Source organism: Balaenoptera borealis (assembly GCF_965194805.1).
Source record: "Balaenoptera borealis genome assembly, chromosome: 12".
In the NCBI taxonomy this organism is placed as follows: Eukaryota; Metazoa; Chordata; class Mammalia; order Artiodactyla; family Balaenopteridae; genus Balaenoptera; species Balaenoptera borealis.
The window spans coordinates 35519178-35537653 of NC_138869.1; the positions used below are offsets into that span (position 1 = coordinate 35519178).

General features: G+C 36.9%; 1 protein-coding gene across 50 annotated transcripts in view; it reads right to left on the reverse strand.

Annotated features, from left to right (window-relative positions):
- SLMAP (sarcolemma associated protein) overlaps nt 1–18476 on the reverse strand; it is a 150914-nt gene that overhangs the window by 20912 nt on the left and 111526 nt on the right. For 39 of the 50 annotated variants that reach the window (XM_082344748.1, XM_082344740.1, XM_082344741.1 and 36 more), the window contains 3 exons: nt 14829–14888; nt 9697–9777; nt 9356–9415 (listed from right to left, as the gene is read on the reverse strand). In XM_082344748.1, the coding sequence (XP_082200874.1) occupies nt 9356–9415; nt 9697–9777; nt 14829–14888 (201 nt within the window). Of the gene's footprint in view, nt 1–9355; nt 9416–9696; nt 9778–14762; nt 14889–18476 lie in introns of all 50 variants that reach the window. The other 11 variants (XM_082344714.1, XM_082344752.1, XM_082344705.1 and 8 more) reach the window with 1 other exon arrangement.

An 18476-nucleotide genomic window follows, 5' to 3' on the forward strand; every position in this document is an offset into this window, starting at 1 on the left:
ATATAGCCATACATGTATGTATGGATATGAATATACATACATCTATTTCTTAACTCTGTCCACTCAAGTGGGCCTAGAAGTAATGAACACATCATATACTCAGATCTTAGTTTGTCAATACCATTCTCTAGTTTAAAAAACTAGGGCTCTGTGGAGAAATGGCTGATTTCAGGACTAAAGCTAAGTACAAGATGAATGTAGAACATCTTTTTTTGTGTCAGAAAGTAAGAAAGGACTCAAAGAATGATTGGGTCCAAAAAGACATAAGGGGCTCCCACTGGCCAAACATGAGACAATTTGAGTACCAAAATAAATAATGATAGTGACAGATGATAATCGACTGAATAAAACATGAATCCATGAATTCACACTGATATAGAAAAAGAAAGGAAGGAAGGAAAGAAGAAAGGGAAGGGAAGAGAAAACTTTTCCATACTGTAGAAAGCTTGCTAATAAATGTAGAAGGATGACAGAATTATGAAATCACTACTTGGCAACTATGATTATAATAAATGATTCAGGCAATCATCATAAGGAGACATTAAAGCTAAGAAGATAAATGTTTGAGGAGTGGGCTTCCCTGGTGGCACAGTGGTTGAGAATCTGCCTGCCGATGCAGGGGACACGGGTTCGAGCCCTGGTCTGGGAAGATCCCACATGCCGCGGAGCAACTAGGCCCGTGAGCCACAACTACCGAGCCTGCGCGTCTGGAGCTGGAGCTTGTGCTCCGCAACAAGAGAGGCCGCGACGGTGAGAGGCCCGCGCACCGCGATGAAGAGTGGCCCCCGCTTGCTGCAACTAGAGAAAGCCCTCGCACAGAAACAAAGACCCAACACAGCCAAAAAATAAAAATAAATAAAATTAATTAATTAATTAATAATTAAAAAAAATGTTTGAGGAGTAACAGGATATTTATTTAAAGTTGACATCATCAGCGACAGAACAATTCAACATCAGGTGCCTCCTGATATGATGCCCAAAATTATTTCTGTTACATTACTGCCAAAGATGCACAACTTTAATCTAATCATGAGGAAACATAAGATACAACCAAACTGAGGGACATTTTAGAAAATGACCATGGTTCTTCAAAAATGTCAATGTCATGGAACACAAAGAAAAACTGAGGAACTGTTCCAGATTAAAGGGACTAAAGAGACATGACAGATGAATGCAACGCATGACTCAGGATTTTCTGAGGACATTATTGAGACAACTGACAACACGTGAATAAGGTCTGTGTATTTGATAATAGTAATATATCAGCTTGTAGTTAATTTCCTGATTTTGAGAATTATATGGTAGTTATGGAAGAGAAACAGAAAACACACATGAAAATATTTAGGAGTAAGGTTATCACGCCTGCAATTTACTCTCAGTGGTTCAGGGAGAGAGAGGGAGGAGGAAGGAAGAGGGAAAGGGAGATGGATAAATCAAATTTGGTAAAATGTTAACAGCAAATAGGGTGAAATGTTAACAGTTGGAAAATCTGGATGAAGAGTATATGAGGTTCTTTGTTCTATTCTTGCAACTTTTCTGTAAATCTGAAATTATATCAAAATAAAAAGTCAAAAGGATAATTTCTACATATATACATAAACAAATAAAGAAAATATGGCAAAATACTAACAACTGCTGAATCCAGGTGATGGACACATATGGAAGTTTTTGGCATTCTTTTTTTTTTTTTTTTTTTTTGGCATTCTTCAATTTTTCTTGTGTTTGAAATTTTTCCTAATTAAAAAAGGTCTCTTGAAATTACCAATCCTAACGCTACAATCTTGGAGCAATCATTTCTCCCTATATTCTTATCCTTAACCTATCTTCCCCTTCTGCATTCTATATTGCATTGTGACACTAGAGCAATTTTCTTACTGAGATCAAGAACCTACACTGCCGGGGCTTCCCTGGTGGCGAAGTGGTTAAGAATCCGCCCACCAATGCAGGGGACACGGGTTCAAGCCCTGGCCTGGGAAGATCCCACATGCCGCGCAGCAACTAAGCTCGTGCGCCACAACTACTGAGCCTGCGCTCTACAGCCTGTGAGCCACAACTACTGAGCCCGAGAGCCACAACTACTGAATCCCACGCACCTAGAGCCCATGCTCCGCAACAAGAGAAGCCACCACAATGAGAAGCCCGTGCACCACAATGAAGAGTAGCCCCCGCTCGCCACAACTAGAGAGAAAAGCCCGTACACAGCAACGAAGACCCAACGCAGTCAATAAATAAATAAATAAATAAAATTATTTTTTAAAAAAGGAAGATAAATGAAAGCCTTATTGAGCTAAATAAAAATCCATTTTATTTAGATGTGCAAGTCAAATGGAAATAAATGTTTTTTAGGAACTATGATGAGGTGAAAAGATTAATAGAATCTGTTTTCCTTTTAACACAAATCGTGTCTTTAGAAGTGCTTGGTGTATAGTCTGGGCCAGGAACCAGCTTTTCTCAGACTAAGGCTAAATTCTATAAAAAGGTCTACACCACACAGTAACCCACTAAAGAACCAGCCGTGGCACAGAGAATACATGATACTCTAAATTAAATTTGTTGTCACTATTTCTTCATAAGAGTGACTGGAGATTTAAGTTAAAATCTGACCTTTGCTTTAAATGTGGGTGAGACACTCTGAACCACGTGGTAAAGAGCCAAATCAAAACATTTCTGCCTGAGTTCTATTTTGCACGTGCATGTCTGTTGAAGGCTAATGTAGCCATAACATCTGTTACCTCAGCAACTGATAGAAGTGACCTAGCAGAAGCAGCTGTCCAGGTGGGTGCCATCCTCTTTCTACTACTATCACCCATTCCTTTGGAAAGTCTGGTAGTTTAGTTGCAGGCTTGGTTGATGAGAACCTTCACAGTGGAGGAAGACCACTTTCTTGCTGTGGATATGTGTAGTCATGTGAGATAGTCCTAGGTGGTAGCCTATGAATTTAGCTTTGGCAGCAGCCTCTTACTGTTGATTCTCACCCCTTTGCCATTCCTTCTGACCAGCCGGGTTCCCTCTTGACAACTGGATCTTTTGTTGGCTCCTTTGTCCTTCCCATTGTTCTTCTCTTTCTCTATAAATTCCCTCTGCTATCACAGTCTATCCCTATGCAGAGAATTCCCAAACACTGTTACTGACTTCTTTCTGACCCAGTCTTATCTTTCTCCACATCTGCCCCACACAGCCTGTGTTGCACCACATTTTCCTAGTGGTAAATGTTAATTCTACATTAAACATTAGTCCTATTTGTAAATGTCAGTACTATTTTAAGGAAAGGCATGGCGCCCTTTTCCCTCTTGGTGTACCCTGACTTATCTTTAACCAACACATTTGGGAAGCCCATTCTGACTACTGCTCCACTCCACCCCTGCCCCTAGCCAGGAAATTAGCTCTGCTCTCCAAAGTTTTCACCACACCTATTAAAACACTTATTACACTATCAACCTGTCTCCTTACTCCATAAGACTGTAGCCTCCTCATGTGTCTTATCTCTGTGTCTCCTGGGCCAATAAATGTCACAGAATTAAATGAAAATGGCTTTCCAGTCCTAGTTTCTGTATCACACTTCCAACTGCATTTCTGGTTCCGAGGGTGACAATACAAAACGTCTGAACGTGAAAGGAAGAACTTTTAATAATTATGCTGGGACAACGGGTATAAATGGTTTCAGGCAAACCAGAACCTATGGAAAACCTTCCTGTTCAACATGTGCCAAACTAAAAACATCACATTGTCTTTCCACCACATCATTTAGACTATGTCCCTAGTTATTTATATGTCCTGCAAGTTGGCAGTTGGATCTAGAATCTTGATCAGATTCAGGTTCAGTTTTTTGTCACTGAATACATCACATGTAGTATGACACACTTTCAGGGTCATCTCAAATGATACTTCTTCCATGAATCGCCTTTCCTCCCCATCTTCTAAGATAAACAAAAAGAAACAAATATAAAATCTGGACATTCTTTCTCCTTTCTTTGACTCCTAATGGCAACAACCACCAAGAAACAGTTTATCATCTATACCTCTTCTATAGCCAATTTGTCTAGAAACTCCTCAAATCCCAAAGAGAGTCTTACTAGACTTTGAAACCACTGGAGTCTCTGGCACAATTCCCTAAATAGAGCAAAGTTGCATTAGACACTAATTGGACTGAATTCCAGTTTTCCTTTTGTCTTTTTTTTGGGAAATGATTTCAAGCATATAAAAACCTGTGGATCAAGCCACAGCTTTATTTCTCTCAAAAGTGGCATAAATTGGTTGAAAATAATTAATATTTCAGGAAAAATTACTACTGCTATCATCATTTCATTTATATCTCATGGTGAATGTTTAATCTACTTTAGATTCTTTTCCCAACCCTAGATGACTAACATGACAGGTAGCACATTATAATTCTAAAAAAAGATTGGCTGTTTTTTAAAAAGGAAATAATAAAATTTGAAAATAATGGTTCAAGAAGCCAGGCATAGGGTTTCAATGAATAAAATAAAGGGGCTACTTTCTACAACTCTCAAGGTTAACACTGTGGTCTAATAATTTATACTCTTCATCTAAGAGAAAAATTCTGTCGGTCTACTGAACCTAATTACACAGACAACAAAACATAACCACATATACTCAAGCATAACCCAAATGTTTCTAATAAATGTCAGTAAATACATTATTTTAAAGAATTTAGGACTTCCCTGGTGGCGCAGTGGTTAACAATCTCTGCCTGTTAATGCAGGGGACACGGGTTCGAGCCTTGGTCCAGGAAGATTCCACATGCCACGGAGCAACTAAGCCCGAGTGCCACAACTACTGAGCCTGTGCTCTAGAGCCCGCAAGCCACAACTACTGAGCACGCAAGCTGCAACTACTGAAGCCCGCGCGCCTAGAGCCCGTGTTCCAAAACAAGAGAAGCCACCGCAATGAGAGGCCTGCGCACCGCAACAAAGAGTAGCCCCTACTCACGGCAACTAGAGAAAAATCCGCACGCAGCAACGAAGACCCAATGCAGCCAAAAATAAATAAATTTATTAAAAAAAAAAGAATTTACACAACTCTTACAAAGAAAAACAATGGATGAAACAACCATTTAGGGCTATGATGACTGTTTCTTGGAGACTCTTCTAAAATTTGCCGCTTCTAATGGGTGATTTTTCTTCATCTAATTACTGACTGACTTAACAATTCTATTCTTAAAATCAAGCTGCAAAATCTTTCAAGAGGTGTTGATAAAAATACCACTTCATTAAACAAAAGTTGGCAATCATATAGGAACGTAAGGAAAGTTTTTGGGTTCTGTTTTTGTCACCTTAACTGAAAGCAAGGTTAGGGAAACTAACCCATTTTCATCAATGGCACTCCAAGCAATTACCAGTAGCATTCGTACACCCACCCTCCTTCCACACGCACCTTGTGTTTTCCAGTCTCTATCTCCTACAACTCCCCCTTTTATACCCTCTTCCTTGAGTCTGATTCTCTAGCCTATATCATGGGCACTTTTACAGATATAATTTAGCCTTCCCGTTGTACTCAAGGATTAAAAAAATTTTGCCCTGACATCTGGCAAAGTAAACAAATAAATACATTATTAACTGGAAAAGATCCACAACCAACAACTGCTTTTCCCTAAAAGATAAAGTAGGAAATATTTTTTTAAATCCCACAATCTTATTTAATTAATGAAAAGTTACCCTTTAACTGATAGGTTTGCCTTTTATTAAAAAAAATAAATTTATTTATTTAATTTAGTTTTTTGGCTGCATTGGGTCTTTGTTGCTGCACACGGGCTTTCTCTAGTTGCGGTGAGCAGGGGCTACTCTTCATTGCAATGGGTAGGCTTCTCATTGCGGTGGCTTCTCTTGTTGCGGAGCACGGGCTCTAGGCATGTGGGCTTCAGCAGCTGTGGCACACAGGCTCAGCAGTTGTGGCTCGCGGGCTCTAGAGGGCAGGCTCAGTAGTTGTGGCGCACGGGCTTAGTTGCTCCACAGCATGTGGGATCTTCCCGGACCAGGGATTGAACCCGTGTCCCCTGCATTGGCAGGTGGATTCTTAACCATTGCACCACCAGGGAAGTCCCCGGATAGGTTTGCCTTTGTTAATCACCATCATTATTATTATTATCAGTATCTTCATTATGGGGCTTAACATGTTATGTTCCCAACAACATAGTAAGTGATCTACTTGTACTGTTTCATTTAATCCTCACAAGAATCCTATGAAGTTGGTTTTCCCCAAACCAACAAACCAAAAGACACTGAAGCACAGAGGGGTTACGCAATTTGCCCAAGGATATATTACAAATAAATGGCAGGGGCTTCCCTGGTGGTGCAGTAGTTAAGATTCCACGCTCCCAATGCAGGGGGCCCGGGTTCGAATCCTGCTCGAGGAACTAGATTCCACATACATGCTGCAACTAAGAGTTCACATGCCACAACTGAGACCCAGCACAACCAAACAAATAAATAAGTAAATTTAAAAAAACCCCACAAATAAATGGCAGAGCTGGGACAGAACTCAGAGATCTTTGGCTCTTAGCCTCTTGGCTAGAGCCTGTCACTTTCCTAATGCTCTTGTGGTTTTATAACTTTGATGTAAGAAGTCTATTATTAATTCATTCAACAAACATCTGAGTTCTTCCAAATATCTGGCATTGTGGTAGGGAAGAGGATAAAAATAAAATCTAAAGCAGATGGACACATAAGATTACAAAAGCACTAATAACATTTGAATATAATTAACACAGTCATAAACACTATTTACAGGAGTTACTCAGTTTTCCTGGGTATCTCCCTTGTATACCGGAGGTATACATGTTATTAAACTCCTGTTGATGTTGTTTTTTTCTAAAAAAAAAAAAAAAATGACTACTTATAAATCAATCTGGATTTGGCTGCTGAAAAGCCTTCTGGGAGATTTCTACAGTAAAAAAAGATCATGAGAACAGCTACTTCTTTACGACGGGTGTCCCTTCCTCATTCACCTCCCTTCTTGTTTCTGTGTGTCCCCCAAAGGCCCAAGGTTCCCAAACTTTTTCAGGATCAGCAACAACATTCTATGCATTAATGGTCTTACGTTTCTGAGAAGAATCAGAAATGCTCCAAGATGAGATTTCTGGCCTGTACACACATTAACTTAGATTTACTATTACCACACTAGAAAAAAGGTATGTCTCGTAAACACCAAAGGTCACCTGAGAAGAGTGCGGATCGGTAAGAATACTGGAAACTATTATCATACTTAAAAACAGGTTGGCAGTTGGTTGCCCGGGCCAGTAATCCTCAGGGCTTCCCTTGGTACGGGAATTCAATCAAAGGTGGCTCAGAGAGCCATGTCAGCTTCAGTATCCATGGGGGAGAAAAGAGAAGGCCATGATGCCCAGACTAAGGAATTCGAGAGAATCTGGGTAATCTCTTGGTTAACCAACCCCAATGCCAATCATTATACAACTAGGAGAGCAGCAGGATCATGCAGGGTGAAACTAAGGCTTCCTTATATAATCCAAAACTTAGGGTCTGTACTGGGAGATCCCTTAACAGCCCAGCCAGAAGCAAAGGCATTTCTATACAAAGAAACCTCCACAGGCTGCTTTTGCTGCTAATTTCCGAGAGTTGCCTGGTATTGGTCCACTGCTACTAAAATGCGTAACCTAGTGAGCTGAACTTATATGTCAACTTTTCTTGTGTACAATAAGGCAATTATAAAAGAGACTAAATGCTGGGTGGGAGAGGGAGGGGATATGGGGGTATATGTATACATATATAGCTGATTCACTTTGTTGTACAGCAGAAATTAACACACAACATTGTAAAGCAATTATACTCCAATAAAGATGTAAAAAAAAAAAATAATTTTCTCTAAATGAGAAATGGATCAAAACACTTAAAAGTGAATCTTTTGTGTGGCAGCTGTTGTCATGATTGCAAAAAAAAAAAAGGAGACTAAATGCTGACAATCACAGATTTATCAATAAGCCATCCCCAAGCACTTTATTTTAAAAACACTTTTATAAATGCTAATTTAATTCCTACCCATTTCATTCTAAACAAGTAAATATCAAATAAATGTACTTCTTATTTAGAAGTGACACAAGTGAAAGAATTTATTATATGCACTGCTCATCTTAGCCCCACCCAAAATTTCTAGAAGAGTCCTAAGAACCTGGGGTTATTTACTGGAGAATGAGGAGGGCCAGAAAATGAGGAAATTTACAACTGCTACCATATGATAACAGAGCAAACAGGTAGTTCTTTCAAGAAAGTTAATATTTTTGGGCTTCCCTGGTGGCGCAGTGGTTGCGAGTCTGCCTGCCAATGCGGGGGACACGGGTTCGAGCCCTGGTCTGGGAGGATCCCATGTGCCGCGGAGCGGCTGCGCCCGTGAACCACAATTACTGAGCCTGCGCGTGTGGAGCCTGTGCTCCGCAAGGAGAGGCCGCGATAGTGAGAGGCCCGCGCACCGCGATGAAGAGTGGTCCCCGCATGCCACAGCTAGAGAAAGCCGTCGCACAGAAACGAAGACCCAACACAGCCATAAGTAAATTAAAAAAAAAAAACAACAAATACTTAAAAAGAAAGAAAGTTAATATTTTTAATCTTTTTTTAGTTTACATTAAAAGTGGTAATGAGTTTCTATCAGAGACATCAAGGTAAACACAAAAAAACCACAGCTGCATTTCACATTCTACCACTTATTGCCTTGCCTTCATTTAACTTTGATTGATACAAACTATTTTACAATTTAAATGTTTTTCTTTAAAGCACTGGCACCAACATCAACATTTTAAATTTTAGTTCCTGCTACTTTAGAGAACCTATCTTAATCTTTTAAGTTAAAACTTAGTTTTAACTAAAGCTTAAAACATCATATAATACATGATTTTGTGGCAAAGGGTGAATCTGATGCCCTGGTTTAAAACTGACTGTACTGCTGAACTGAATGAATAAGCATTTTCAGAACTAATGAAAAACTGATGAACTCATAAAAGTACTAACAAAAGATGAAGATGAAAAAAAAAATTAATTACATGGGACTGAGTGAACTGATGAGGATGAGTATAATTTGTGTGACTTTCTGTCTGAATTTAAAAAAAAAAAAATCCCACAAGGACTCAGAGGCAAAGAATATACAAATCAATTTTCACTGCAAAGTAAAGGAGCTGTTACGGTGAAGGATTACTGGACTGAATGTCAATATTATGACACAGTATGAGTGTGTTTCATGTTTGGTAATTGCAATCATTGTTGCTTTTGTTGTGGTCATCCATGTACAATGCTTGGTGTCAGTCTATTTATCTCTTGTAAAAATAAAATACAGTGTGTGTGTGTGAAAAAAAAATAAAAAATAAAAAAAAAATAAAAACAAGTTAAAATACCTTTTAATAGGGACACTTTAGCAAAGGGTTCATTTAGGTCTTGCTCATCCATTTGGGCGTCTACAGAGGGGGGAAAAAGATAATTATAAACAGTAAACTCTATTAGCAAGCTATCATTATCAAAATAAAAAACTGAAATTTATACAGCTATTGTATTTGGATCATTGAAAGTAGTTTTTAAATTTATCCAAGATTCAAGGGAGTGACTTGATAAATAGAAGTATTGCTTTTTCCCTCAAACACAAACTTTGAGATCTCCACCCACACTAACCTGCATACCTAAACTGCTTGGTAGGTAACAATAACATCTACAGATTTATAAATATTAGGTTAAAACTGACCTGTAGTGTCGTCACTACTTTTCTCCTTGCTTGGACTCAGAGTATCTGATAAATCAGATTCCTTTGCTCTTGCCTGGTTCTCTAAGAAGAAATAAATAAATAAATAAATAAAAGTAGAATCTCTTTACAATTAAATAGCTTATATCAATAAAACTGCTTCAGGCTATGCGTGCTCTAAATCTACTGGTATGCAAAATACTTTTAAAATTAACTGAGGTCACTGGATCTCTTACTTCTTCACCACTCTAGTCCAAAATGGAATGCTGGTTATTACACGTAGCTCATATTAAATTATAATGTGGATCATGATTGCTGTGCAGAGGAGGGCTGGGGTTTTTGTTCAAGGCTGTCCACTGGCCAACTGGAAACAAAAATGAAGCAAGCTTTGCTAAAGTATTCAGAGACCTGCAACAAATATAGCAAAATTCCCAGGACAATGTGGATACCGTATGAAGATGATGAAAGAAAAGGATTCTATTATATAAAAACACTAGTTAGGTTGCCTTAGTAATATTTATACTCATGATAAAGACTCTTTTTAAAAAAATCACCATTGTCTTTTATAAAAGTAACATTTAAAACAAGAAAATTAACAGCCTTTTATATCTAAAGAAAGTATTACTGTACCTGAACCACAGGCCTGAAATTCTTTGCTTGAGTTGTTATTTCCTTAAACTCAAGGACCATTCTCACTACTTGGCCTATTCAAGCTATATTAAGATATAGCTTAAGCCCCATCACCTCTAAGGAAGTCTTCATTTCTCCAGCATGTTGCTCCTTTTTATTTATCTTCTCTGGGACATAGGGTTTTATAATTAATCATGTTCTATTTTATATCATTCTCGTGTATACATATATCTTGTTTCCTTAGTGAGATTATAAATTCACTAAACATATAATTACTTTTTATAATGTTACGCACTTAACTATACTGTCTGTGGTAATCTGTATCAAAAATTTAAATGTGTACATTCACTTCTAGTACTTTTCCTAAGGAAATAATAGGCAACATATAGTATATATATATAAGGACGTTCATTGCAGCATTGTTCATTATGGAATGGAAAATGTCCAAGATATATTCACTACTATTAAGTAAAAGTAAAGTCTGTTAAGCCATGTATAAGATGACCCCCTTTAGACTGAAAATAGCTATACACTTAGCTATGAATTTTTTGTTGTATATATTTATTCAAGTCTAGAAGGATCTACAACAGAGATACCATGGTCATTTCTGAAGGTAGGGATGAACATTTATTTTCTAACTTCACATTGTTATATATTGTTTGAAAAATTATAGTGAACATATATTGTTTTCATAATCAACTAAATCAAGAGATATTTTTCATTTTAGAAGCAGTCAGAAACATATCTAAAACCAATACTGTCAAAATAATTAATACAATATTAAAATATAACTTGTTATGGCTATTCCATGTAAGAATACATTAGAACTTATGGCTTCACTTGTGAAATGAATGATGGATTACAAGAAGCCTTTTGCTTCCTTTCTCACTGCCATTTCTAGTCAAAGGCCAACAGGGGAGAGACAGTGAGTTTAGAATAGAAGTGAAGTCACTGATTACTGAGGTCCATGGGAATCTAATCTGTGACCTCTGGTGCATTCACAGTGTACTATAGTCAGACATTTCTGAATGTACTAGTTTTGATCACTAAGTTACAGTCTCAAATAAGGCAGGCTAACACATCTTGTCTATATATAGAAAGAAAAGAAACCACTGTGGGAACAAAAAGGAAAAGACAAAAATGACTCTTTCCTAATTTTAATATTCTTGGCAATTTTATGATCAAGATATAGAGGTAAACCAAGAGGAACGTATTTTCAAAAGTATTCTTCTGGCTTAGAAGGAACTTTTATTTCCTATTTGGAGAAGTAGCCAGGAAGGTAAAATTGCCTTAGAAGTGGGACTATCTTCCATTAAGATCTTATTAGAATATAAGCTCCATGAGTGCAGGAATTTTTGTTTTGTTAACTGCTATAATCCCATTGCATAGAACAGTGCACAGTACATAGTACGTGCGCCAAAAAGAGGACCATTAGAGACACAATTTTACTTTGAGTAAGAAGGCAAGCTTTTAGCAAGTCAAGTCATGGTTCACCATTGTTGTGTCCTGATACTAGAGTTATTATATGGAGGCAAACGAAATCTATTCAAGATGAAACACAGGACACAACAAATGCGTGGTAGAGTCTCTACTGTTCAAAACATCTACTTTTCAGCTATTAAAAGTCATTACTAGCTGATTTTCTGTGCAATATTTAATCATTAAAATGCATACCAATAGTATATAGAAGTAAATGGAAGAATGGCTACCAACATCAATACCAAAATTGTTCCCAAACTGGCAAGTCTACAATAAGGTGAATATTTTCACTATATCTTCAAGCAGACATAACGACGGATGGGCAAGACAAACACAGACCACTTCCTAAACCACTGGAACCATTATTTGCAAAGAAAGCAAGGTCAAGGATCAAGGGAAAAAAAAAAAAGGAGAACTAACATTTGTTGGACAACGGACCAGTGCTTCCTGCTTTATAAGCAATATTTCATTAAATTCCCACAAAATTCTCTAAGTTATATACTGTCAATCCCATCTTACAAATGAGGAAACTGAGGTTTAAAGAGCTAAAGTAAGTTGCCTGAGGGCACATAGCTAGTTACTGGTAGAACCTGGAATTAAAAGCTACTGTTTGACCTACTCTGTATTCTTTCTACTTCCACCTTGAAATCTACTGTAAACTGCACGTTGAGTTAGGACTTAAATAGAAGGCATATGCAACTTATGATTACATTTTTCATTAGGTGAAATACCTGAAGGGAATACTACCAAGACTTGTAACAGCTGGTAATTGGCAATTTCCAACAACTGATATTTAAAATCAGTTTTAAATATCATTCCATTAAAAACATCAGCAATGAAAGCATTTAAAAAATAAAACAATCCAGCCAAACCCAAAAGAAAATACTTTATAGCCAGATATAAAGCATTTAAAATGTAATTTATTTCAGCCAACTAGTTTGTCACAAGGATTAGTGTACCTCTGCATGCTAACTGTGGGAAGTACCAGTAAAATGTTGACTGCTGATAGAAATATCTCTGGGTATATAAAACATCTGTATTATCATTCTTTTTTTTGGCCACGCTGCACAGCTTGCAGGATCTTAGTTCCCTGCCCAGGGATCGAACCTGGGCCCGGTCAGTGAAAGCTCCAAATCCTTACCACTGGACCACCAGGGAATTCCCTGTATTATTCTCTTTTATTGGGCTGCGTTGGGTCTTCATTGCTGCGTGCAGGTTTTCTGTAGTTGTGGTGAGTGGGGGCTACTCTTCCTTGCGGTGCGCGGGCTTCTCATTACGGTGGCTTCTCTTGTTGCGGAGCACGGGCTCTAGGCGCGCGGGCTTTAGTAGTTGCAGCACGCGAGCTCAGTAGTTTCGGCGTGTGGGGCCTAGAGCACGCAGGCTCAGTAGTTGTGGCGCACGGGCTTAGTTGCTCCGCAGCACATGGGATCTTCCCGGACCAGGGATCGAACCTGTGTCCCCTGCATTGGCAGGCAGATTCCCAACCACTGCGCCACCAGGTAAGTCCCTGTATTATCATTCTTAAAGGATGTATTCTATTCACTTGCATGGACTTACTTGCCATAATTTATTTAATAAATGCCCTTATTATCGGACACTTACGTTTTCCTTTTTTTGCCTTTAAAACAACACAAACAAATGCCCTTGCACATTTGTCCAATTTGTTCCTTAAGATAAAAACTTAGAAATGAAATTGCTAGGTCAAAAAGCATGTTTTTTAAAACTTTCAATACATATTTTATAGCCAGATTTCAAAAGGAAATCATAACATTTTCTTTTTCAATAATGACATAACATAATTTCAAGGAAATATATTCTAATTCAGAATGCATTAAATAGAAGCACTTGGGTAGCAAGATACTTTTCTTTAATTATAAGAAGCACTGATTTTTTTCCAAGGCTCTACTTCTACATCAAAGTGTTGGCTATTTAACCAACTAATCTGAATAGGTATTTAGATGGTGAAGTAAAAGCTATTTTAAAATCTGTTCTCATCTCACTTTAATAAGATGAAATAAATTGCCATACATACTAAAAATAGTTCACTGTTCTGAAATTCAATGCCTGTTTGCCAGAACAGTATTAGTGACGCATATTTTATGCATTCTTTCCCCAAATATGGCATCTGCCATGCACAAAATTCCAAATGGAAGCCACCAGATATATGAAATAACACTATCCTTTTAAATATTTTTAAAAGCCAAATGGATCCAGTTACTTTCATAAAACAAAATGTAATGAAATGGAGTATTGCAAACTTTTATCACTCATTGTTTTAGCTAACCAAAATGATTGTCAATTTAGTTTTAAATTTTATACGGGTATGTTCTTCTGATGAAAGTCCTAGAATGAATAATGAGCATATCCCACTAAATTTATTTGCACAATTTCCCTATATATAAAAGTGACTTGACAATACGATGCTTTAAAACTCACTTTTCTTCTCTAAGCCTGACAATTGTAACAGAAAAGAATCAACAGAATAAATTACTTCAAGCAATTACAGGACTGTTCATTAAAAAATATAAGGTTCTACATAATCACTTTTGTTTAAGTCAAATTGAAATGCTAACAATTAAGATAATATTAAATATCGTAAGGACTATTAAAGGTACGATAACCAACAAAATGGAACTGCAAGCATTTTTCACCTGTTTCAAAAAAGATTTACATTGCGTTTGATTAAAATTTTGAGATCAAAGCTGAAAATAATGCTGGAAGTGAGACAGAGAGATTGCCACAAATCTTTAATACCTAACAAAACCTATTCCAAGCATTTAAAAAAAACCCACACATATATACCCACTTAAAAAGAAACTTTCTGATGAACATATCCTTCTTAAAACAGAACTCCAACTATTTTATATTATTATCTGATATTGTCACTGCATTGCCATTTTGTGAGCTGTAAGACATAAACTGATGGTTAAAGTACTATGACCTTGGAAATGTATACTAACCTTCATTATCCAAAAGAGTTGTCAAAACCCACAGAAAAATGCCACAGAAACCCACAGAAAACGAACCTTTTGAAAGCTTTGTTTCTTCTACCACTTTGGTTAGATGCCCCTCGACGATCAGCTTCTCTGCCAAAGAAAATAAACGTTACTATCCAAGCCCAAACTGAGTAGCAAGCACTTCCCTGAGCTGGGCAGTGTAACACATTCCATGACCAAATTTAAAGATGATGACATTACTCCCATGACTAGGCTTGAACAAAAACTTGAACCTGGAAGGGGAACTAAGAGAACTGGAACGATACTAGAGGAATCAGGTTAATGCAGAAATCCGAGGGTAAGGGAGATGAACTGCCTTCAGTTTTCATTAGCTTTCACATTATTTTAAAAGCCTTGAACTTTTAAAAAAGGACTCAGAACAAACAAAGCAACCCTCTTTAAATCAAGGATATTAAGTTGAAATAAAGGAATTCTGAGAAGGTATTCCATTTAAATAAAGAAGTAATACAAATCATACTATATCAAGTTTACTTTTCCCTATTGACACAATTTAGCAGAGATGCCTATATGACGTTTCAGTAAAATGAGTAATTTTAGAAGAGCTAATTATTGAAAGAAATTTAAAAAATTTTTTTTGCTTTTGTTTTATGGGGGATTCTCTGCAAATGTATAATGTAGTTTCTTTGTAATTTATTTAAAGTCAGATTTTCATATTCTGCCTTTCAGTCAGGAGGATAATATATCTATTCTGTATACACCATTATCTGATCCTATATGTCACTTGGTCTCCTTCATTTTACACTTTTGCAGTATGTGAAATAATTTCTCTATTCTATCCTTTAACCCACTGCAACTTGGTCTACACCCATTACTCAACCACTGAAATGGCCCCAAGATCACTATAACCTATCTGCCAAAGCCCATGGTTCCTTTTCTTAATTTTCATTTAACATAGGCTCTTTGCAGCATGTGGCACTGTTTGCTCCTGCCTCCTTGAAAAATAGGAAGTCGAAGTAACAAATTTAGATAATTTTAAAAGGCATTAACCCTACAAGATATGTAACATAAGCTGTCTTACCCATCCTCTGTCCTACTCCATTCCATTCTTGAAAAATCACTGCCTACAAACAACAACTTTTAACTTTTAGCCATTTCTTCTGGTATTTACATTTATATTTCTAAATAATACATTGCTATTTCTTAATTTTTCCATTTTAGGCATTATTTACTGACAATCTCTTACAGATGATTATGCTCTCATATCCTATTATCATCCTCATAAGAGTTACATTTTGTCCATCTGTAATCAGTATTTATATTATGACCATTATCTATTCCTGAGTCATATAATATGCGATAATTATATTTCTTTTCCTGTACAACATTTACTATTTTGGGAACTTACAATGCCCTCTTTTGTTTTGCTAATTTTTAAAAATATATCTCAAACACAGCCCAAGTTCTTATAGAACCATAAAACTCTCAATATCCTCAAACATATCAGGCCATCTATCACATTATATATCCCTGTCTCTCCCTTCTCCTGGCCCTTTAATCTTCCTGCTCCAGTCTGAGCTGTATCCTGTACAAGATCCCCTGCCCCCAGATTCCAAATCTTCCTCTTCCTGTTTTATTCCCTTGTTTTAGTGTAATATATCCTCTGATAATTTCCTGATAAGGGGTGGATAGAAGGTAAATGTTTTGTAATTTGTTCCTCTGAAAATGTTAGTGTTCTACCCTCACATTTGACTGGTTTGACAGATACATAATTCTACAGGACATAATTTTCCTTCAGAATTTTTAAAACATTGTTCCACTGTCTTCTAGCTTCAAACTGGAAGGTGAGTCTAATGCCAGTCTGACTCTTGTTCCTCATTATGCACTGCAGAAACTTCTTGTGCTCAGCAATGCCTGGTTTGCCTGTCCTTTCTGGGCACCTGAGAAGACTGCACATTCCAAGTCCCTAGCACTCAGGAAGGTCCGTGTGACTGGTTCTAGCCAGGGCCGAAGCATTTAAAAGAGAGTACGGTAGGATTTTCATATACTTGTTCTCCCCCCACTCTAGAAACCATGTGTTCAGATTAGCCTAGATTCCTGAGTAACAGTATAGAGCAGCGTGTTCTCCCTCACCATGCACATGTAGCATAAATGAAAAGCAATGTTTGTTGAATTAACCCATTATGATTTCAGGATTTATTTGTGGCTATATTATAATTTAGATTATGATTAATAATACAGTATGAGATCCTTTGTTTCTCTCTGGCAATTTTCAGAATCTTTTCTTTATCCCTGGTGTTCTTAAATTTCATATACCTCAGTATGTGGTCTTGTTTTTAAAAACTGAGGTTAAATTCACATAGTGTATTAATTTTAAAGTGAACAATTCAGTGGCATTTAGTATATTCACGATAATATGGAAGCACCAACTTCATCTAGTTCCAAAACATTTTCATCATCTCAAAAGAAAACCTCATATTCATTAAGAATTTACTTCCCATCCTCCAAAATCTCTTACAACTCAATTGATCGTTTTATATTTCTAAAATTAGTCTCTACTCTCATTCCCTTTGTCCTTGTGTCCTATGTCTTTTATAATATTTTACTGTGAATGGATCCATTCACCATATTTAATCAAAAGTTTACTGCTTCCCTTTTAAAACTCTTTTCCTTTGACTTCTAGGATACTACTCATTCCTACTTCTTTTATGCGCCTGCTCATTCCTTCCTTCTCAGCTTTTCACTGACTTTCCTTTATTCTATGATCTAAATCTGTATGTACAACTCAACAGCAAGAAAAAAAAAAAAAGACAAAAAAAAAATCTGATTAAAAATTGGGCAGAAGATCTGAACAGATATTTTTCCAAAGAAGAAATACAGATGGCCAATAGGTACATGAAAAGATTCTCAACATCACTAATCATCAGGGAAATGCAAAGCAAAACCATAATGAGATATCACCTCACACTTGTTAGAATGGCTATTATCAAAAAGACAAGAAATAACAAGAATGTGGAGAAAAGGGAACCCTGGTACATTGTTGGTGGGAATGTAAATTGATACAGCCACTATGGAAAACAGTATGAGGGTTCTTCAAAAAATTAAAAATAGAACTATATGATCCGGCAATTCCACTTTTAGGTATTTATCTGAAGAAAACAAAAACACTAACTTGAAAAGATATATGCACACCTACGTTCACTGCAGCATTGTTTACAATAGCCAAGATAAAGAAACAACTGAAGTGTTCATCAATGGAGGAAGAGATAAAGAAATTACGGTAGGTATACATAATGGAATATTATTCAGCCATAAAAAAGAATAAAATCTTGCCATTTGTGACAATATGGATGGCCCTCAAGAGCAATGTGCTAAGTGAATTATGTCAGACATAGAAAGACAAAGACCATATGATCTCTCTTATATGTGGAATCTTTTAAAAAAAAAACAAAACAAGCTCATAGATACAGACAGCAGACTGATGGTTGGCCAGAGGAGGGGAGTGGGAGGTGGGAGAAGTGAATGAAGGGAACACAGGGTTTAAAAAGGGGGAGGGGAGGTAGGCAAAATGTAGACTTCAAAAGCCTCGTGTGAAAAAAGTGATAGAATTGACATCATATAAATTAAAACTTTCTATATGATCAAATTCACCATAAACAAAGGAAAAGGGCAAGTGCAAACATGGAAAAAATATTTGAAACACAAATAACAGATAAAAGG